The sequence below is a fragment of the Carya illinoinensis genome, chromosome 9 (assembly GCF_018687715.1).
Source record: "Carya illinoinensis cultivar Pawnee chromosome 9, C.illinoinensisPawnee_v1, whole genome shotgun sequence".
Classification (NCBI taxonomy): Eukaryota; Viridiplantae; Streptophyta; class Magnoliopsida; order Fagales; family Juglandaceae; genus Carya; species Carya illinoinensis.
Genome location: NC_056760.1, coordinates 5802039 through 5824706, shown reverse-complemented (window position 1 = coordinate 5824706; position 22668 = coordinate 5802039). Strand labels below are relative to the sequence as shown.

The window sequence follows — 22668 nt, the reverse complement described above, 5'->3', positions numbered from 1 at the left end:
ATGAGGGAACACACACCCACTCCTCTTGACCAGAAGTGCCTCTGGAGGTGAGTGGGTTGGTGGACGGTTGGTGAGAATGGGGTGGGTGGCTGCAAACCCAAACCCATTTCACACTTGGGGGGTTTTATTCAACAGCTAACCCCAAAATCGAGCAGAACCACTTCCTCTGCCATTGTTACGGGCCTCAGAATTTCGAAAGCAAATGACTTCAGGCTTTAGCAAGCATGCGAACTGGGTAGAGTGGGACCGTATGGTCCGTATATTTATAGAATTTGTACGAGTGGCCTGGAAGGGCTTGTCGGCTTGGCATGAAAGATTGCCCCACGCAGTGGATAACGAATTCTTGGAGACATTTTGTATCAAGTTGTAATTATCCGATGAGATGAGATGAGTTGATAATGGTTGTGAAAAAAAAAAAAAAACAATGTTTGAAAATTAGAAATGCTTCTAAACCATGTCTCCTACAAGACTTAATTATCAAAGATCAATAAATACATGCCACGTAAGCGTTATATGAAAAACCATTAACAGACGCACAACAGGGGATCCACTGAGAGACCATACCTCTCTCGCTCCTTCCCTCTCTCCTCTTTCGTTTCTCTCATTCTCTCTTGTGACCTAAAGACGTTCAACTCTACCCGTCTAGGACCTTAAGACTTGCAACCAAATGGCTCGTCCACACAAAGAGAATGTGCGGTTTTGTTTTGAATTTTCATTTGGGGACGTCTGTGATTAGGGTCTGATAATTTGAATCTTAGGTATTAGCTGGAGTTTTATTGAATTTTTTTGTATTCTATGTGCGAACAAATTCCAGATTTATTCGATGTCGGATGAAAAAATCCCAAATCTCAACCTAAGTCGCATTGCACCATAGCAACAACAAAGTGAAAACTCTTGATAACTTTGACAAAAAAATCCCTTCAACAAAATCAAAGCCAAAAGCACCATTGCACTCCGTACGACCTCCAGTCCAGGTGGAGGAGCTCCAGATGGTGAACGACAAAATCATTTACATCATTTTAGTTTCTAATCATTTTTTTCTTCTATTTCTTGCATATCCTCTCCTTCTCCAAATAAATTTTTTCATTTCATTTCTATTGCACAAATTCCACAAACTTCAGCAACCTCTCTGTCTCTCAATCCCAGTTTTTGTTCCAAAGCATCGTCTTCTTGTTTCTCCTTTCTCTTCTTTCCCACAAATCTAATTATTCAGATATTGCAAAAATAATTTCAGATATTGATAGCCACGTACTTTCGTAAATTTCCTAGGCAGGTAATGACAACGTAGAGGAAGCTAGAACCGTGGGTGGCTGGGTTGTGGCTCGACATGGAGGGAGCAGGTGCTCTATTTTTTGTGAAGCAAAACAGTGGTTGTTTTCTTTGGGTGTTAATGGAAAGGCATGTGGCTTATGGTGGTGTTAATTGTAGTTGTTAGTGGTCTGTTAAATACTCTTTCACTGAATTTTTTTTTTTTTTAAATCTTAATGACAAAATACTCAAAGATATGTTTGCCAAACAGTGGTGGAGACATGTTGGGGTATGGCCCCCCCATAAATTTGAAAGAAATAATTATATATGTTAATTTTTTTAATTTAATAAAATGATATTAATTTATCATGTATTGGCGCCCCTTCTAAAAATTATTTTGGCCCATTCATAAAATTTAATCTGCTATAAAAATGAAATAAATAAAACACATCTCATATAAAATAAAATACATATTTTTATTATAAAAAAATTTAAAAAAATTCTAACTATAATCAGTAGTATTTCTAACCTCTTTCCATTTTCTAAATCATTTCAATCTTTAAGTTATAGCTTACGACAATCTGTCAGACTGCCATTTACTGATTTACAAACTGTATTTTCTTCGCACACGGTACAAGAATATTTCACATCTCATCTTTCACATTTTTTTTCTTCATTTTCCAACTTCAAAACACCTCTTGTCATTCACATTTTGTTTTTTCCATTTTTCAATATCAAAATGAAAAAGAAAAGAAGTAAGCTTTACCTACTCGACTGTGACTCTGTGAGGCGCGACCAACGACTAACCCATTTACATTCTCCTGATCTCCAAAGGACCAAAAATCTTCTCAATTCTAGCCTCTTCGCCTAACTGAATCACGATTGGCAACCTCACTCTTGCTCTATCGCATTTCTAGACAAAAAGGTTCGCCCCTTTTGATTTTTAAAGCTTCCACTAGAAGCCTTTCGGTCAAAATCCAAGGCAAAACTAAAGGAACAACCGCTTTTGTCTCAGTTACTTGTTTAATTCCTTTTTTTTTTTTGCCCTAATCCTCGATACCTGGCCCTCACAGCCTCACTCACAAAATGACAAATTCAAAATATTATTTATTTATTTAATAGATTAATACTTTTAGTAGATTAATACTTTTATTTATTTAATATATTAATGATTTTTTTCTATATAAAACTAACACTTTGTTTTTTAGTAGATTAACAAACGTATTTGATAGCCCTTGTCAGACTGTTAGGTCTCATCTCACGGTCTCACGAAGCACCATTTCCTTACACCTTACTCATTTATCTGTACGTGGGTATGTCTTTTTTCTTTATAAAAATTTTATATTAGTATTAATCATATTATCTATATATATTACATATATTAATTGTGTATGGTTGTATGTACTGATTTATTTATTTATTTTTTATATAGCATTATGTGTTCTAATAAATTGTTTGATTTTCAATTTTAAATTATTTGATTTTAATTTGAGACCTTATTATTAAAATATCTATAAAGTTTATATAAGTTTCTAACTTTATTTTATATGTTTCAATGTAATTTTAAATTTAGGTTCGTGAATGATGTCTAAATTAAAAACTATCGACTCATTCTTTAAAAGAAAAGAAGTTGATCTTTCATAAAATTCTTCTAAAATTTCAAATATTGAACCTGAAGAAAATTCTGATCTTAACTCTCCAATTTTAGAATCTGAATGAATTCATTTTATATCGTCAATACTTAATTCTAAAGAGATTGATATATATTCTATACAACGAGATCCAGGATTACGTCCTCCTATATAAAATTATCCAATTAATTAGTGTGATGAAATAAAAAGAGCTTATTTAAAAATGGGTTAATATCAAATATATCTCTTAAAATATCTATTTTCTATTTCTGAAAGTGAAGGACAAAGGTGAATCCATACATACTGAACTTCAATCACTGGGCAAAAGAAACAAAATTTGAATCCACCCACAGTAGTATTAAAAAAAAGTTCAAAATATTAAACAAAATTTTGTTGCATACGGTCATGTTTCTCTGCACTAGTCGACGGAGGGTAAATGAACGTTGCTGGAAAAGGTGGCATTGGTGGTGCCTGTAATCAAGCACAGAGTTAGAAAGGTTAAGAATCAACTGCCGGGAAAAAAAAATTAATGTTTAGAAATCTATGTACCTGGCTACCCCATGTATATGTGTATGAATTAGGAAATGCATTTGGATGCATTATAAATGGTGGGTAATAAGTACTTCCTGGACCATAATATCCTTACAATACACAAATAAAAATACATTAACTAGTTGGAATCAAGACACATCCTTTTATGAATGACCAATGTATCATACCTGAGTCGGTGGAATTGGTGTAGAAGGCCTGAGTGACCTTTTATCTTCTTCTTTGTCCATAACGCTATAATAAATTAGAATAACTAATTAATAAATGCATCACAAAAACACAGCTCTACATTAAGTTAGAATAAACATTTCATAGTAATTTGAAGTCCTAAACATTAATTAGTTATGTCTACAATGATTAGAATTTAGTAATTGATTTTTCAGGCTGGGAAGTGCAACTATAGATCTGTATTTTTTATTTTTGTTTGATTTTGGGTTTTTAGCATTACATACTCCAGGCATTTTGAGTTCAGCGCATTAATTAATCGCACTAGCCATATTAAATCACAATCTTCAAGCCACAATCAAATACCAAAATCAACATAATTCAATCCATAAATAATCACAATCTTAGAAAAATTCAAGCCACAATCTGAAACCAAAACAAAAAAAAATTTAATCCATATCTCATAAGAATTCAAGCCATAATCTAACCCCACAATAAATATATCATACCATTACTGTCAGAATTCATGCCAAAATATCAGAATCCACTCCATAATCTCACACCACAATCTCAATCTCAATCAAAATTGATACCCATATTACAGTACTTAATTCGGAAATAAAATAGCATAAATGGTAATAGGGCTTAGAGGATAAAATTTCTACAGTAATTGATACCCATGTATTTTAGTTCTATGCGGATTAATTTTGTCTTAGTTTTGAGTTGAAAATATAGCAAATCTTACCTTCTCTATCCATTTACCTACAAATTTAAGGAAAACCCAAACCTAGTAAATGCCTCTCGGAATCCAACAAAAAAAAAAAATTAAAATTCATTATCACAACCCAAACTTAATCGCACTACACTCTTCCTATCAGTGCAAATTAGAAGCCATCAAAACCACTTTGCCTAAAGAACCACAAATTGAGGATGGCTAAACAGGGCACGGACAGCTCAATATTTACCTCACAGACTCGCAGACCTCAAGCAGCAGACAGAAGACGGCAAAAGGTTCAACAGCCGGCAGAAGGGTCGGCAGCCGGCAGAAGGGTCGGCAGCCGGCACACCAGACGGTATGATCAACTTCAGACTACAGCCGGCAGAAGATTTTCGGTTAGGCGAGCGAGAGGAGCGACGCGTTGAAGGGAGCAGCAGATTTTTGAAAATTTAGTGATTATTCAATTCTAAATAGCGTAAAATGCAAACATTTTAGTGTAGCATCTTAAATAAAATTTTAATTTAGGCGTAAAAGGTTGCCATTCTACTGTAGCATTAAAAAAATGAGTAATTCTAGGGAGTAGCCACTGTTCATGCTGCACACCACACACTTATAGGTATTTATAGGGTGTAAGGATGCTTTTCATAGGATATATAGATGTTTTTTATAGGGTGTGTGGTGTGCATTGATGAATAGTGGCTGCTCCCAATATTTTCTCTAAAAAAATTACCACGTTGACAGAGTGTGGTGTAAATTACTGTACAAGCTTAAGTATAGCACTACTCTTCATCAATAACATGCAGAGGACACAACGAAGTAACATACAGAGGACACAACGAAGTGTCTTTCTTATTTATGATAAAAGATACTACACTTTTGATAAAACGTTCAGCAGAGACGCACATAAAAACCATCCTAAACGCTGCAAATACATACGGTAGCACTTCAATGTTGGGGCCAAACCGTTACTCTCCTAAAAACCTCTTCCTCAGACCCAGGGCAAATTCGTAGACCTTCTGCTGGTCAGGAAGAGTCTTGGCGACACTCTCCTTTTGCATGCACCTCTTGGCCCATGCAATAATCTTGGGGTGCTCTGCCTCCATGCTGAATTCTCCAAATGTCTCAAATGCATAGAACCAGCTGTAAAAAGTTACAAAAGCAACATCCATAAACCCAAATGTTTCACCCCCAAAGTAAGGTTTCTCACCAAGCTCTTCCTCCAACGTCTTAAAGATTTCAAGTAACTCCTTCTTTGCCGTCTCGTGCTCTTCTCCTTTTGTGCTCCAGAGTTTCCTCCCAGTATCATACACCTGCACTTTGCACGCACATTGTATTACCACTCTCCATAGATTCTAGATTAGGATGAAGAATGTCAGAACAATTCCTCCCAAAAAATATAAAAAAACTGATGTGGAACCATCTTTCAAGTGGTTTCATATATCTACCACTTAAATAGACAGCCATTTAAAATTTTACACATTAACATATGCAAATAGAATGACATTAGTTTGCCCGGTTCATTGGACTGGAAGGTAATCTCTTTGTTCCAAGGGTCAAATTATTTCCCCAATACTCTCTCTGCTAGAGTTCTAGGACATCCTAAAATTAAAACCAAGAGATTGAAATTGGGACAGAATTGCAGAAGCAGAGGGAAGACAATAAGAGCACGAGTTCTGACGTCAATTCCCCTAGTACTTTTTTCAGAATCCAGAAAGAAAAGCTCAATTCAGTCTGTTGATTGCGAGATAGAAGATCAAGACAATGTGTGTCGAATCTAGCAGGTTCATAGTAAATTAACCGAAATTACATTTAGACTACTAGAATCATCATCGTTTCTTGAATCTTTTCGATAAAATATGGAATTCTGATGAAAGTATTAACGTCACGATATATTTTTAAAAGAAATCTTGCTAGCCTACACCGATAGACCTTGCTACTCCAATAAAAAAAAATCAAAGTAGTCAACATATGTGATGCCCATGAAATGAAAGCGGCCAAATCAAAACAATAAACATAAATGAATAGATTACAATATTTGAGCTGCTCTGACTACTATAATGGTCTTAAATTTAAAGAACAAAAAACTAAACCAATAAATAAACAAATACGCTAGATCCCAGCAAAATCTATAGGACCAATGAAGCCGTAAAAGGAATTAAAGTGACACTTAAAAACAAAAAAGGAAAATAGAAATCGCAGAGACATGTACCTTCTTATCAACAAAATCAGCCCAGAACCTAGCTTGAGCTCTCTTGTAAGGATCAGAGGGCAACAGTGGAGACTTATCGTTCCAGACCTCGTCGATATATTGAACAATGATTAAGGACTCGCATATCGGTTTCCCATTGTGGATGAGAACTGGGATTTTCTTGTGAACCGGATTCATCTGGAGAAGCAGATCGCTCTTGTTCTTCAAGTCTTCCTCCCTGTACTCATACTTGATCCCCTTCTCAGCAAGGGCAACCCTGACCCTCATCCCAAACATGCTAGCCCATAAATCGAGCAGAACCACCTTCTCTGCCATTGTTACTGGCCTCAGAATATCGAAAGCAACCGACCTCAGGCTTTAGCGAGAGTGCGAACTGGATAGAGTGGGACAGTATATTTAATTATTTATAGAAATTGTACGAGTGGCTTGGAAGGGCTTGGCCTCGAAGATTGCTCCACGTCGTGGATGACATCATGATGGATTCCTTCCAAACTTCACGTCGTTTCATTTTTAATTCATTATATTAAAACTATTTTATTTTTGTAAAATAAATAGTAATTTAAAAATTATGAGTAATATCACAATAATGCAATAAAATAAAAATAAATGAGTATATTATTAAGAAAAATTATACTTATGGTCTATTTTATTATTATTCTTTTAACATCTAATGACGTAATATCAAATAATTGATCCATAAATTAGATATAAATAAATGATTTTTAGTTATTTAATATCACATATTCCAAAATAAAAAATATGATAAAATAATAGTGATTAGCATTTATCTAGTATATAAAATATCTTCGAAAGCAGAAAGCATACCTAGAGAACTTTATCCCCATCGCCCTCCCCTCACCCCATCACCGTCACTTTGTACGAAAAATCAATTTATAAATTTGTGAAAATATTGTCAATACTTACAATTTGAGTTATCTGGTTTGAATACATTTTTCTGGTTTGATAAATCTCATTTTATTATCTTTTCTTTAATTTTCCTCCATTTTCCTTGTGTTCTTTCTTTTGTTTAAAGCATATTCGTCTTTGTTTGAAGCATATTCGTCTACATAGATAGCAAGATGCCAAAATACAACCAAATGGACCCCAGCTACAAAGGGGAACAATGCCATATGCATCCCTCTTCTTTTTCTGAGCCAATTCTGACTCTTTATTCTACTCTCCAGATATGCAGATTTATGGTAGGAGCAATAAATAAAATTCCTTTTGTAATTATAATTTAAGCCGAGTTTTTTAAGGTTTTTGGTTCAGATTTGAGGTTCTCATCTTGTAGTCTTCTTTCTACTTGTTCAAATCTGAACAAAATATGCTTAAGACACCAAAAATTGGAAGGAAAGAAAACAAACTTTGAGTATGTGACTCCGTTGATGGTAGAGGTGGTTTTTTCGTCGATGGCGGAAGAGATTGGGTTGTGGTGGTCGATGAAGGTGGAGATTTGACCTCATTTCTCATTTTTTTTCTTCTTTCTTTTTTCTTTCTTTTTCTCCTCCGGTTCTTCCCTTCCTGCGCATCTCTCTCTCTCTCTCTCTCTCTCTCTCTCTCTCTCTCTCTCTCTCTCTCTCTCTCTCTCTCTCTCTCTCTCTCTCTCTCTCTCTCTCCATCCTTTTCGCCGTTTTCTTCAGCAGCCCAGTGCCGCCGTTCACCGGTGCCATAGCCTGTACCGCCCACCCAGAAATCTTTCCCCCCGGCCGGTGCACCTCCCCATCAAATTTCACCTCCATTCGAGCCACCTTTAGTCGTCACGAGCTCCTCTAAGCCGCACGATTTTTCTCCCATTTTTCTGCCGTCATTCCACCTCCGGCCACCACCTCTTCACCACATCATCACCGACCTCTTGCCATCCTAAACCACCTATTTATAGTTCCGATCCGTTGCCGGAGCCGCCCCCACGAGCTCATCTTCGTTTTTGCCGTTTTTCACTTCCACCGCCATTTCCTCCGCTACCCACAGCCCATTCTCAGTTCCACTAGTTTCATAAATATCTCTAATCCATTCCCTATCAATTTCAAGTCTTGGTTTGTCTCCATTCAAAAGTGAGTATTTTACAACCCACAGCCATAGTGTATTTTACACTGTTATGTTGCTTTTTCTTTGCCGTTTGCAGCTCATTGATCCTTCAAAAATAGTTATATAGCGCTGTAAGTATTTTTCAAATTTTATTTTAGATTTAAATATATTATTAATTTTACAATAAATTCATTGACTCATTGGTTATTTCGGACTAAGTCCGAGGAATCGGGGCTCGGATGGATTTGAGGATGAAGTTGTTTGGTTATTATTGATGTTGAGTTTTGTTGGATAAATTGTGTCTTGAGGTATGCATTGCATGGTGCATACATGTGCATGTATTAAGCTCAAGTTATCTACACAATGGAGTCAAGCACATCAAGGAAACAAACATGAGCAAGAAGGGAACAAGTTCACATTAAAGTCATATAATAATGTTATAAATCTATTAAAAATTCAAAATTAGGATTAAGGCTTAAAATTAATATTTTTTCATAAAACATTAAAATACATTTTCAACTTGTGTATAAATATTTTGAAAATTATGAAAGATGATTGATTGTCATCTTTCACATGTGCATTACATGATTAAAGGTTTAAACTTTGAAAATATTAAAGATGATTGATTGTCATCTTTCACATGTGCATATTTTATTTGAATATTTTCAAAAGTGATTGATACTTTTTTTGACTTATGCAAAAAGTAGAAAGATTAGGTTTGAAAATTTTGAAAAGTAAAGTGTACTCCTTTTGTCATATGCAAAAAGTAAAAGATTATGTTTGAAATATTTGTAAAGTAAAGTGTGCTCCTTTTGTCATAAGCCAAAAGTAAAATATTAGGTTTGAATTTTTTGAAAAATGAATGATGTTGTCTTTGACAATTGAAAAAGAATAACGTTTTATTTGAATTTTTTGAAAAAGTGAATGGTGTTATTTTTGACATGTGAATATTTTTAAATTTGAATATGAAGTTTTATATGCCTATAAATAGATCATTTGAGAACTTCACATTTACAACACCAAGAGCATACAACATTCATTCAAAACTTTCATTCTATATTCTCTAAGCATTAAGCGTTAATCCTTGTTCATTTTGAGAGTTATAGTTTGAACTGTATTGTTCTTATTTCCCTCATTGAGGAGTTTTTTCTGATAACCTACCCACTATCAGCTCTTGTATCAGTAAAATGGTGTGTATAACCCTTGTGTGTGTAGAAAGTGTTCTGCACAAGAAATAGTTGAATCACTACGTGTAAAGTGATTGCAAGTGTAGAGGGTGTTCTACATGGATCTTTTGTAGCGGTGTTGTTCAAAGGTGTAATAGGTTTCTATCTCCATCTGAATGAGGTTGAATAGTAAATTTGGAGATTCTCAAGAGGTAGCTTAAGGCGAGGAAGTAAGCAGTGGGGCCGAATCTCGTTAACATACTGAGTTTGCTTCTCTCTTACCCTTAGTCTTTATATTTATTACTGTTTCGTATTTTGTTTATATTGTATATTTAATTTATAGTTGTTATTTTTTTTAAAATATAACTCAATTCACCCCCCCTCTTGTATTAGTCATCTGAGCAACAGTACAAATTCCACAAACTTCAACAATCTCTCTCTGTCTCTCAATCCCAGTTTTTGTTCCAAAGCATCATCTTCTTTTTTCTCCTTTCTCTTCTTTCCCACAAAATCTAATTATTCAGATATTGCAAAAATAATTTCAGATATTGATAGTCACATACTTTCGTAAATTTCCTAGGCAGGTAATGACAACGTGGAGGAAGCTAGTGCCGTGGGTGGCTGGGTTGTGGCTCGACGTGGAGGGAGCAGGTGCTCTATTTTTAGTGAAGCAAAACAATGGTTGTTTTCTTTGGGTGTTAACGGAAAGGCATGTGGCTTATGGTGGTGTTAATTGTAGTTGTTAGTGGTCTGTTAAATACTCTTTCACTAATTTTTTTTTTTTTAAATCTTAATGACAAAATACTCAAAGATATGTTTGCCAAACAGTGGCGGAGACATGTTGGGGTATGGCCCCCCCATAAATTTGAAAGAAAGAATTATATATGTTAACTTTTTTAATTTAATAAAATGATATTAATTTATCATGTATTGATCCTCCCTCTAAAAATTATTTTGGTCCATTCATAAAATTTAATCTGCTATAAAAATGAAATAAATAAAACACATCTCATATAAAATAAAATACATATTTTTATTATAAAAAAATTAAAAAAATTCTAACTATAACTGGTAGTATTTCTAACCTCTTTTCATTGTCTAAACCATTTCAATCTTTAAGTTATAGCTTACGGCAATTTGTCAGACTGTCATTTACTGATTTACAAACTGTATTTTCTTCACACACAGTATAAGAATATTTCACATCTCATCCTTCACATTTTTTTTTCTTCATTTTCCAACATCAAAACACCTCTTGTCATTCACATTTTGTTTTTTCCATTTTCAATATCAAAATGAAAAAGAAAAGAAGCAAGTTTTACTTGCTCGACTGTGACTCTGTGAGGCGCGACCAACGACTAACCCATTTACATTCTCCTAATCTTCAAAGGACCAAAAATCTTCTCAATTCTCGCCTCTTCACCTAACTGAATCACGATTCGCAATCTCACTCTTGCTCTATCGCATTTCTAGACAAAAAGGTTCGCCCTTTTTTATTTTTGAAGCTTCCACCGGAAGCCTTCTGGTCAAAGTCCAAGGCAAAACTAAAGGAACAGCCGCTTTTGTCTCACCTTTTTTTTTTGCTCTAATCCTCGATACTTGGCCCTCACAGCCTCACTCACAAAATGACAAATTTAAAATATTATTTATTTATTTAATAGATTAATACTTTTATTTATTTAGTATATTAATGATTTTTTTTCTATATAAAACTAACATTTTGTTTTTTAGTAGATTAACAAACGTATTTGATAGTCCCTGTCAAACTGTCAGTTCTCATCTCACGGTCTCACAAAGCACAATTTCCTTATACCTTACTTATTTATCTATACGTGGATATGTCTTTTTTCTTTATAAAAATTTTATAGTAGTATGAATCATATTATCTATATATATTACATATATTAATTGTGTACGGTTATATGTACTGATTTATTTATTTATTTTTTATATAGCATTATGTGTTCTAATAAATTGTTTGATTTTCAATTTTAAATTGTTTGATTTTAATTTGAGACCTTATTATTAAAATATCTATAAAGTTTATATAAGTTTCTAACTTTATTTTATATGTTTCAATGTAATTTTAAATTTAGGTTTATGAATGATGTCTAAATTAAAAACTATCGACTCATTCTTTAAAAGAATCTTTCAAAAAATTCTTCTAAAATTTCAAATATTGAATCTGAAAAAAATTCTGATCTTAACTCTCCAATTTTAAAATCTGAATGAATTCATTTTATATCGTCAATACTTAATTCTAAAGAGATTGATATATATTCTATACAACGAGATCCAGGATTACGTCCTCCTATATGAGATTATCCAGTTAATTAGTGTGACGAAATAAAAAGAACTTATTTAAAAATTGGTTAATATCAAATATATCTCTTAAAATTTCCATTTTCTAGTTATGAAAGTGAAGGACAAAGGTGAATCCATACATACTGAACTTCAATCACTGGGCAAAAGAAACAAAATTTGAATCCACCCACGGTAGTATTAAAAAAAAAGTTCGGAATACTTGATTCCATTCGAATTTCGTTTCCTTTTAGAAAAACGGTTTTGGAATTGCGAAACGGATGAGTCTTGCGAATGTGGTCATGTTTGAATCGGGTCGGAATGCCCAAATTCGGGTTTGATCAGGTGAACAATGCTACCTGTATTAGAAGAATATTTAGCCCTTTGGAAAATATTACAACTTTGCAAATTTAGATTTTCAATGCGTTAATTTGGAAGGAAATGCAAAATCTGTTATTCAGGCATGTAAAAAAAGTAAAGAATGTTATTCTTGGAATGGATAGATTATAGAGAATATTCAAAATTTTCTAAAAGAGAGTTCTTTGTGAAAATTATCATTAACATACAGCGAATGCAAAAAGGTCGCTCATCATCTTGCAAAACTTCAACTTCATTATGAAGATGAACAAATTCAATGGCGGAACCATCAATTTTTTTTTAGAGGTCAAATTTTCTAGTCTGTAACACATTGAAATTCAAAACTCATAAAAACATATATATAAAATTAGATCTCGATAGTTTGTAATTTACATATATAAATAAAATTTTAAAAATACAATATATTAATACCAAATTTTGTACGATAATATTTCATAAAATAATATTCATTCATTATTATTTTTATAATGAAATATTTACAATTTATTTGTTTCATATAAACTATTAAGTGATATTTGAGAATGTTATCTTTCATTCTAATATGTTTCATATAAACTCTATTTTCGTGTCACATTAAGCATATAATAGTATAATACAGACTTTAAAAGGGTTTTTTCTTGCTCGTTGAAGTCTAGATTATAAAACCTCTCAACTATTTTCTATATTGATCACCAACCTTAAATGATTTTTTTTTTAATTTTTACTTTGGATTTTATATTAAGAAGCATAATATCGTATAAAAAAAATTGGGATCCATATTAATAAGTTTGTTATTTTTCCTAAACTTAATTTTGATTTAATTTTGGTGAGACCACATTCTTAAAAATAAATCATATATAGAAATTATACAAAATTCTAAGATTATAGGAAAAAAATTAGAGAAACATTTATAAGTATATTGAAATTTTATAAAATCTTGTAAAGCATATGAAGATTATAAATTTTTTGGGTGGGGAGGGGGGGGGAGTTTTTTATATTTATAAAATTATGATTAAAAATTAGGCTATATTTTGATTTTTTGGGAGGCCAGATACATGTAGATCCACCACTAAACAGATTATGCTGATAGAAAAAGCACCTATTTCAGTTATAAAATACGTAATCAAAGACAAAGTTTATATTTCATTATATTCACTAAAAATATTATGATTCTGTTTAGGAGGATAAAAAATAAATAAAAAAAAAAAGACACATTGTAACAATCCAAAACCATGCTAATATGCCAGCATTTCCATGTAAGTGGGTCAAACCATTGCTTTCTTCTTCATAAAACTATTTTTCTTTAATTTTGCTCACCTTATTTCTTTGATTTTCCACTTTTATCTCTTTATGTAAAATGTGACACTTTTATCATTTTTTAATAATCGTTTATTTTTTTTATAAAAAATATAAAAATTGATAGACAATATCATCTGTGTTAATGCAAAAATTCCACAATAGTCCAAAAGTGAAAAAGAGTTATTCCCGAGATGCAATGATGATCTGGGCCTCGTTCGGTATAGTCAAGAGCCCTCGATGTGATCCGGTGTTATTGTGCATTTGTCCATGGCATTTAATAGAAAACAAATATTAAGAATATAAAAAAGAGATAGACATATAAATTTATGTGATTCGGCATATTATCTATGTCCCGGAGGGTTTTTGGAGAGGGGAGATTTGACTATAATATAGTTATTTGCAAGGAAAACACTATAAATACAAACGAATCCAACAAAGGGATCTCATACACTAACCAGTGTGCCACGTCTCTTTCCTATTTTTTTTCTTTCTTTCTCTCCCTCCCCCCTTTCTTGCCCACTACCATCGAAATAGAGCATTTTCTTCCTCCACCGTGAGCCACAAACCAGCCATCTTCCTCCGTTTGACCACCCCTACACAGGAATCATATACAGAAGGTGATGCCAGAAGTTTTCCACCAGCCCAGATCCACCGATTGTCCTCCTCGTCGGTTCCCAGTGTAAAACATATCTCATCCTCGTCGGGTGGACCCCATAGTACCACTTCGTTCAACAAGACTCCTCCAGGCAGAGGAAATCATCGTGATTGGTGTTGTCGTTTGACCACCAAGGCTGGGTACGGTGGCCCAGTATCGCTAGGAGAAGTAGAGGGACTTGATTTTGGGAGGATGAGAGGAAAGGGGCTGCACTGTGGGGGGTAGGGTCCGGTCGGAGGTCATCGATGAGGGAGAACAGCTGTTGGTGGAGGCCAATAACAAGTTGTGGTGGCACTGCTGTGGTTGGGAGAGAGAGTCGGGGGAGGGGAAGGATTGCATTGTTGCTTAGAGCTAAAGGGGGAAAGAGGAGAGAGAGGGAAAGTGAGGAAATGGGGGCCAAAGAAAAATGAGCACGTGGTACATTGATAGTGTGTCACACAGTGTGTATGATTCATTTGTTAAATCCTTTTGTATCTCTAGCAACTCTATTTTTATATTATTCCAATACCCTCATTTTGCTTATCACTTCTTTATTTCTCATTTCTCTCTTTTTATTTGTCTTCTAATAAAAGATCTCTTCCTTAGATTGGGCCTAGTAAGCTTTTTAGATTGTGTATATTTAATCCTCAATAATCTCATCACAATGAGATGTGAGCATGATATATAGAATTTTCTATAAAAAAAATCAGCATCTCAACCTAACAACATGTTGAGTTTTGCACTTTTTTAGTCCCACATCGGTGGGTAAGTAAATGAGAGGCAAATTCTTAAGTTATAAATAAGAGGCTTAGCCTCTTAGTTTAAGTGCACCAGTTGAAAGCTTATCTAGTAACTTTTGACTTTAGTTAAATTTCTCTATTAACCTTTTGTAAAAGGGGAAGAGGTGTAAAGTTAAAGTTTTACTAGTAGGGTAGCTTTGTAGGTGTGGTGAGGAGAAAAATTGTGTGATTGTAATAATTTTTCACATAGTGAATTTTCTTCTCTGGGTCTGGTGGTTTTTCTCCTGTTTTGGAGTTTCCACGTAAATTTCTTATGTTGTTATTATTTCTCTATTTTTCTTGTTATTCCTACAAATGGTAGATCCTAGGGGGGGTAAATTTGGAGGTCCAAATTCCCAACAATTGGTATCAGAGCTACTAGGTTCTTTTTGTGGGGTGGAGCTTTGGTGTGGTAGTGTGGATACGTACAGTCTAAGGAGGTTCTGTCTAGGAGATTGGAAATTTTAAGTGTGTCCATTGTGACCCTCCAATCTTTCCTGGGAACTGACTTAGTGAGGTACTATTCATTTCTACAGTAAATTCATCAAAACAATGTCAGGAAGTAGGCCTTCAAATCTTGTCAAATTTGAGGTGGAGAAATTTGATGGGAGAATCAATTTTGGCTTGTGGCAAGTACAAGTTAAGAATGTCTTGATTCAATCAGGATTACACAAGGCATTGAAGGGCAGACCAACACATGAAGTCAGCACCGGTACTAGTGTGACTGGTGAAAGTAGCAGATCTAAAATGAACGATGAAGATGGGGAGAATCTGGATTTGAGAACAGCAAGTGCAATACGTCTGTGTCTAACCAAAAATGTTCTTGCAAATGTGCATGGAATATCTACAGCAAAGGAACTCTGGGAAAAACTCGAAGAGTTGTATCAGACGAAGGGCGTCTCAAATCGCGTGTACCTGAATGAGCAGTTTCATACACTGCGGATGAATGAAGGTACAACTATTTCAGATCATTTAAGTGTTCTCAATGGCATTGTCGCTGAGCTAGAAGCTATTGGAGTTAAAATTGAATATGAGGATCAAGCCTTGAGACTCATCTGGTCTCTTCCACTTTCCTATGAGCACATGAAACCTATTTTGATACATGGGAAGGAGAAAATAATTTTTTCAGATGTTACCAGTAAAATCTTTTCTGAAGAGAGAAGACTAAGTAGTGGAAGTAATGTTCCACTTGAGAACTTAGCGATGGTAGCAGCTGGAAATGGGAAGATGAAGAACTCCATGAAGAAGAAAGTAGTCTGCTGGGAGTGTGGACAATCTGGGCACGTCAAGAAAAATTGTCCAAGAGCTGGAGCAGGTTCGGCAAGTGGCTCCAAGTCAGTAAATGGAGATACTGGAAATGATGCTAATATTGTGTCTCTCTCCATGGAAGATTTTGCTCTTTAAAAAGAGACATGTACATCCTCATGGCATGTCGCTAATTCCCAAAGTTGCCATGATAGAGGATGTGTTAATGTTAGCGGGTCCACAAGTTTGCACACAGGTATTGGTTTGGCATTGATGCAGGGTGTGTGATGAAAATTCATGTCGATGGCTGATGAACTTCCAGGAGAGCCAAACGTGGAAGTTACACCATAATTTTCAGCAAGGTTGTTTTCGACATGAGCTGAAATAAAATGCTTGGAATTGGTTTATTCTGAGTGGATATGCTTTTATGGTGAAGCATGATAGCGGAAGCTATGAAGATCTTCATTGAGGTGGAGCTTGGCTGTGGGACCAGTCAAAGTCGCAAGGTGGAGATTGTTGAGTTTTGCATTTTTTTAGTCCCACATCGGTGGGTAAGTAAATGAGAGGCAAATTCTTAAGTTATAAATAAGAGGCTTAGCCTCTTAGTTTAAGTGCACCAGTTGAAAGCTTATCTAGTAGCTTTTGACTTTAGTTAAATTCCTCTATTAACCTTTTGTAAAGGGGGAAGAGGTGTAAAGTTAAAGTTTTATTAGTGGGGTAGCTTTGTAGGTGTGGTGAGGAGAAAAATTGTGTGATTGTAATAATTTTTCACATAGTGAATTTTCTTCTCTGGGTCTAGTGGTTTTTTTCCTTTTTGGAATTTCCACGTAAATTTCTTGTGTTGTTATTATTTCTCTATTTTTCTTGTTATTCCTACAAAGGGTAGATCCTAGGGGAATGAATTTGGAGGTCCAAATTTCCAACACAACATAAGATCAATTACTTTTTATTTAAACAAAAAGGTCCATTACAAACATTAACATTAAACATAAGCAAACAAAAATTTATACCGTTCATATAATTTACCGTAATCCCCTCCTCTCTATTTCGTTGAACAGGCAGTAAAACGTCAAGTGTTTTACGATTGAAAATTGAGGCAACTCATGGGAATTGGTAACCGACTTTTTAAAGGTCAGTCGTGGTTGGACAAGACTCTAGAGGGTCTGTATCTGCTGCTCGGTTGTAGAATAAAGTGCGACGAATCTGGATCACTCGATGCCATCATTTTCCCCAGAAGAAGCACCTACGCTCTAGGTTGACTCAAGGGTTGTTCTAGAAATTATCTCGTGGTGCACCGACCATCGTATGAAATCCTAGGAGGCAACAATAATAAATGTTGGAGAAACTCGTGCAACATCTAAAAACTCGTGGAAGAGCTGCTTACTTCGTATTTGAGCCTTCAGGTATCTTTGCAAAAGGTCCTCCTACAGGAATTAGTTGCACCAATAACTTGCACTGCTGTTTTTTTTATTTTCAAAAAAACATCACTTGATATTTTATTTTATTATTTATTATTTTATTGTATTATTATTAAATTAATTAAATTATTCTACGTATTATCAACATACTACATATTTAAAAAATCAAAATAGATATAATATCTAATATATGAAGATGATAAATAAAATTATTATTTTTTAATATATTTCTTCGGTGCAACCCATTTACCTATAGATACCTTTAGTATTTCCCTTGTGTGCAAATTATATATTTCGTTATTATTTAAGCTCAACATTACTTATCCACTAAAGTGTTTCTTTTATGCCCTCAGAATGTGACTAAAATATGTTTTGTGCTTGATTTTTCATGAATTCAACTTTCTAAAATCAAAACTAGATATAAAGAGATGATCATTCCTCCGAATACAACAGGACTAGAGCAAGCCGCAAACGGTACATAAAGAAAAGATACTTCCCTTCTGATAAAACGTTAAACAGAGACTCTAAAGTATCTAACAAAGCTCTAACGGACACGCATGAAAACCATCCTAAACACTGCAAATACATACGGTAGCACTTCAATGTTGGAGCCAAACCGTTACTCTCCTAAAAGCCTCTTCCTCATGCCCAGGACAAATTCGTAGACCTTCTGCTGGTCAGGAAGAGTCTTGGCGACACTCTCCTTTTGCATGCACCTCTTGGCCCATGCGAAAATCTTGGGGTGCTCTGCCTCCATGCTGAATTCTCCAAATGTCTCGAGTGCATAGAACCAGCTGGAGAAAGTGACAAAAGCAACATCCGCAAACCCAAATGTTTCACCCCCAAAGTAAGGCTTCTCACCGAGCTCTCCCTCCAATGTCTTCAAGATTTCAAGGAACTCCTTCTTTGCCGCCTCGTGCTCTTCTCCTTTTGTGCTCCATAGTTTCCTCCCAGTATCATACACCTGCACTTTGCTCGCAGATTGTATTACCACTCTTCCATAGATTATAGATTAGGACGAACAATGTCAGAACAAAAATAAAAAAACAGATGTGGAACAATCTTTCTAAGTGGTTTCATAACTTAAATAGACAGCCAGTTAAAATTTTAAACATTAACAAATGCAAATAGAATGACATTAATTTGCCCAAAGCATAAATTTCTGGTTCATTGGACTGGAAAGTAATCTCTTTGCTCTTATTAGGTGGTGTTGGACCTTTTTCAATCTCAAAAGTTAACATAAAATGTGAGACTTTTTCTCACACTTATAAACTGATCACCAATCTCATCCACGGGACAATTCCACAATTTTCACCTTATACATCGAGCCCTGGGTCAGCGCAGCGAGAATCTATTTCTCCCACTGACTGTTGGGCTTAAGATTGATGATAAATCGGGACTCTGATACCAATATTAAGTGATCTTGAACCTCTCTCAATCTCAAAAAACTAACTCAAGAGGTGATGTTTCTCTCATACCTATAAACGAACCACCAGCCCCTTCACAAACGATGTGGGATAACCCTAACAGCTCCAAGGGTCAAATTATTTCCCCAAGAGTTCAAGGACATCCTAAATTAAAACCAAGAGATTGAAATTGGGACAGAATTGCAGAAGCAGACAGAAGACAATAAGAGAACGAGTTCTGACGTCAATTCCCCAAATACTTTTTTGAGAATCCAGAAAGAAAAGCTCGATTCAATCTGTTGATTGCGAGATAGAAGATCAAGACAATATCTGTCGAATCTAGAAGGTTCATAGTAAATTAACCGAAATTACATTATGAGTACTAGAATCATCATCATTTCTTGGATCTTTCCGATAAAATATGGAATTCGGATTAAAGTATAAACGTCACGATATATTTTTAAAGGAAATCTTTCTAGGCTACACTGATAGACCTTGTTACTCCAAACAAAAAATCAAAGTAGTCAACATATGTGATACCCATGAAATGAAAGCAATCAAAACAATAAACATAAATGAATAGATTAAAATATTTGAGTTGCTCTGCCTACTATAATGGTCTTAAATTTAAAGAACAAAAAAAAATAAATAAATAAATAAAGAAAATACGCTAGATCCCAGCAAAATCTGTCGGACAAACGAAGCCGTAAAAGGATTTAAAGCGACACTTAAAAACAATAGAAGGAAAAAAGGGATCGCTGAGACATGTACCTTCTTATCAATAAAATCAGCCCAGAACCTAGCTTGAGCTCTCTTGTAAGGATCAGAGGGCAACAATGGAGACTTATCGTTCCAGACCTCGTCGATATATTGAACAATGATTAAGGACTCGCATATCGGTTTCCCGTTGTGGATGAGAACTGGGATTTTCTTATGAACCGGATTCATCTGGAGAAGCAGATCGCTCTTGTTCCTCAAGTCTTCCTCCCTGTACTCATACTTGATCCCCTTCTCAGCAAGGGCAATCCTGACCCTCATCCCAAACATGCTAGCCCAAAAATCGAGCAGAACCACCTCCACTGCCATTGTTACCGGCCTCAGACTATCGAAAGCAAACGGCTGCAGGCTTTAGCGAGTATGCGAACTGGGTAGAGTGGGACCTTATATTTATAGTAGAATGCTACTCGGGTGGTGCCGCCCACTACTCAGCAGTGTCTTAAAATTTATCTTTTCAATTTTTTTATTTTTTATTTATTTTTTTAATATTTTTAAAAAATATAATAAAAATTATCAATATGTAAATTATTATTATTTTAATTAATTAATTAATAAAAAAAATTAAATACATGAACGTCAAAAAGAATTCAGAAAAAAAAAAAGAAGAAGGAAAAGTAGCATTTTGAGTTGTATGAATGGCTAAGCAAAAAAAGATTAAAAAAAAAAAAAAAAGAATTGTACGAATGGCTTGGACGGACTTGGCAATTGGCATTGCTCCACTCGTGGATGACATCACGACGGATTCGTTCCAGTAAGTTCGCGTCGTTTCTTCTTTAATTCATTATATTAACGAAAAGTTTCGTAGGAAGCGATTGTGTATATTAATACTCATACTAATCTAATATAATTAGTTAGGAAAAGTCTATATGCAACCGGCTTATATCCCCGTTGCGGCCCCGGGGCCTACGTGGCATTAAATGATAAACGACGCCGTTTTATTGTTGCTAAAATCCCTCTCTTTTCCCTCATTCAATTTTCCTCTTCCCCGCATCCCTCTGCTTTCTCTTATCTCTATCTTCTCTCATCCCTCTATTCTCCACGTAACCCTAAGCCCAGATCTAGATTTCCTCTTCCCCTGCATCCCTTTGTTTTCTCTCATCTCTGTCTTCTCCCATCCCTCTCTTCTCCACGACCCCGTGAACCCACACGAACCCATGAACTGGCAAACCGTTCTTAGTTTAGCTTTTTATGGGGGATCCACTGCAAGAAAAGAACACTGCTGGTAATGACAGAGTGCTTAGCTTCTTATAACTTTTTTGTTTTTTTTTTTTTTTTTTGTGAAAGATCATGCTTGTAGTCTGATCAATTTTTTATTCTTGAAAAGAATGCTGCTTGAAATTGTTGTAATGAAGTTTTTTTTATTTGTCTCTATGTCTTAGGTAGGATGTTTCACTGTTATTTTTTTTATGAAATCTGAGATTTAAAACTTTTATTCCTTCGTGCTAGTTTTTGCTGTCGTCTTTAAGGACTTATCTCAACTTGAATGGATACTTCTTATGCAAACCAGGGGTCATTGACGCAAGAATTCTTCATCACAAGTTTACTGTGTTGGGCCATATTTGTTGCTCTTCCCAACATTTTTTGCTTTTCCAGTTGCCAAGTCTTTCCTTTTGAGCATGTAGTTAAATAACCTAAATCATACCTTTTCCCTAATTTGATGTAAGTCATCTATATCATGCTGCCTCTTGTAAGTTTGTCTGTATTCCACATGGTTGATGTGGCAGTTCACTTTCCACTAGCTCTAGGATGCTTGGCATGACCAGGTTTAGTTTGTTTGAAATGTTGTTGGTTAAGTACTAAAACAGTCCTTGGGTCTTACATGTTTATTTTTTTCACTCTTTGATTCAATTTTATTAAATTGCTCCTTGGGTTTGTCCATTTTCTCAAATTATGACCTCCATCATATTATTTTTTTCATTTTGTTTCATTCAAAAAATGAACAAAACAGAATTTGTTGTTACAAGTGAACTTGTTGTTAGTAGTTTGGTTAGAGTAACTAATGCCCCTTGGTGCATATCATTAACTAAGGGTTTTGAAGCTTCAAACTTAAGTTTTAGAGGCAGTCTTTCGCTTTCATCTTATATTATGCTGATCTGCATTTGTATCTTTTTTAATATGCACAAACTAGTACTAGAAGAAATTACCTTAGCCTAACATGCATATGTTTGCAGAGACTCTGCCAGATGTGACACCTTTAAGGACCACAGAAGAAAAGGAAGAAAATAAGTTAACCGAGTTTCAAAGTGAGATACTTCAACTAGCAGCTGTTCTTAATGGCGACCACTTCTTGAGTAGTTTCCCAGATGAAATGAGCAGCAAAATGAATGTGAAAGAAGCACATGAGTATGTGGAGGGTGTTGTTGCAAGGTTTAAAAGAGCTAGCAAAGAAGCCATCATGTTAGGGGTGGATGAATCTACCATTGTAGATATGAGATCATCTCTCACCAACAGATCCTCCATTCATAATTAATAAATAAAAAAATCCTCCAAAGTCATCTTCCCTTTTTACTCAATTATATATGTTAGTGTCCTTTCTTTGGTTATAAATATATCTCAGAAAGTGACCACCATTTTTTTTGGTTTTTGTCAGAAGTGGAATAAATTCCGCCTTGAAAAATCAAGGGGAAGTAGTACTTTCTATTGTGATTTTGGCTATAATCGTTGTCTCATTTGCTTCAAGTGGTTATAGATGCTATCAAAACCCCCTGTAAAGGAAATTGATTGCTAATCTAAAGAGATTA

At 34.8% G+C, this 22668-nt stretch overlaps 3 protein-coding genes across 3 annotated transcripts; 1 reads left to right on the top strand and 2 right to left on the bottom strand.

Annotated features, from left to right (window-relative positions):
- Positions 1 to 5128: 5128 nt before the first annotated feature.
- Positions 5129 to 6903, bottom strand: LOC122275833 (probable glutathione S-transferase). The gene is made up of 2 exons (XM_043085115.1): positions 6521 to 6903; positions 5129 to 5621 (listed from the first exon to the last, which is right to left on the bottom strand). Exons 1-2 carry the CDS (start codon positions 6833 to 6835, stop codon positions 5277 to 5279), a joined length of 660 nt encoding a protein of 219 aa, XP_042941049.1. The 5' UTR covers positions 6836 to 6903; the 3' UTR covers positions 5129 to 5276.
- An 11223-nt stretch (positions 6904 to 18126) lies between these two features.
- LOC122275835 (probable glutathione S-transferase) lies at positions 18127 to 20298 on the bottom strand. The gene is made up of 2 exons (XM_043085117.1): positions 19922 to 20298; positions 18127 to 18708 (listed from the first exon to the last, which is right to left on the bottom strand). Exons 1-2 carry the CDS (start codon positions 20234 to 20236, stop codon positions 18364 to 18366), a joined length of 660 nt encoding a protein of 219 aa, XP_042941051.1. The 5' UTR covers positions 20237 to 20298; the 3' UTR covers positions 18127 to 18363.
- Positions 20299 to 20900: 602 nt separating this feature from the next.
- LOC122277315 (non-specific phospholipase C6-like) lies at positions 20901 to 22606 on the top strand. Its single transcript, XM_043087272.1, has 2 exons — positions 20901 to 21149; positions 22099 to 22606. Exons 1-2 carry the CDS (start codon positions 21116 to 21118, stop codon positions 22395 to 22397), a joined length of 333 nt encoding a protein of 110 aa, XP_042943206.1. The 5' UTR covers positions 20901 to 21115; the 3' UTR covers positions 22398 to 22606.
- The last annotated feature ends 62 nt before the right edge of the window (positions 22607 to 22668 follow it).

Excerpts from the sequence above, each read along its gene's own strand:
- LOC122275833 (XM_043085115.1), bottom strand. The coding sequence starts at position 6,835 with ATGGCAGAGAAGGTGGTTCTGCTCGATTTATGGGCTAGCATGTTTGGG. Across the intron at positions 5,622-6,520 it reads CTGATTTTGTTGATAAGAAG|GTGTATGATACTGGGAGGAA; the intron begins GTACATGTCTCT and ends TGCAAAGTGCAG.
- LOC122275835 (XM_043085117.1), bottom strand. The coding sequence starts at position 20,236 with ATGGCAGTGGAGGTGGTTCTGCTCGATTTTTGGGCTAGCATGTTTGGG. Across the intron at positions 18,709-19,921 it reads CTGATTTTATTGATAAGAAG|GTGTATGATACTGGGAGGAA; the intron begins GTACATGTCTCA and ends AGCAAAGTGCAG.
- LOC122277315 (XM_043087272.1), top strand. The coding sequence starts at position 21,116 with ATGGGGGATCCACTGCAAGAAAAGAACACTGCTG. Across the intron at positions 21,150-22,098 it reads GCAAGAAAAGAACACTGCTG|AGACTCTGCCAGATGTGACA; the intron begins GTAATGACAGAG and ends ATATGTTTGCAG.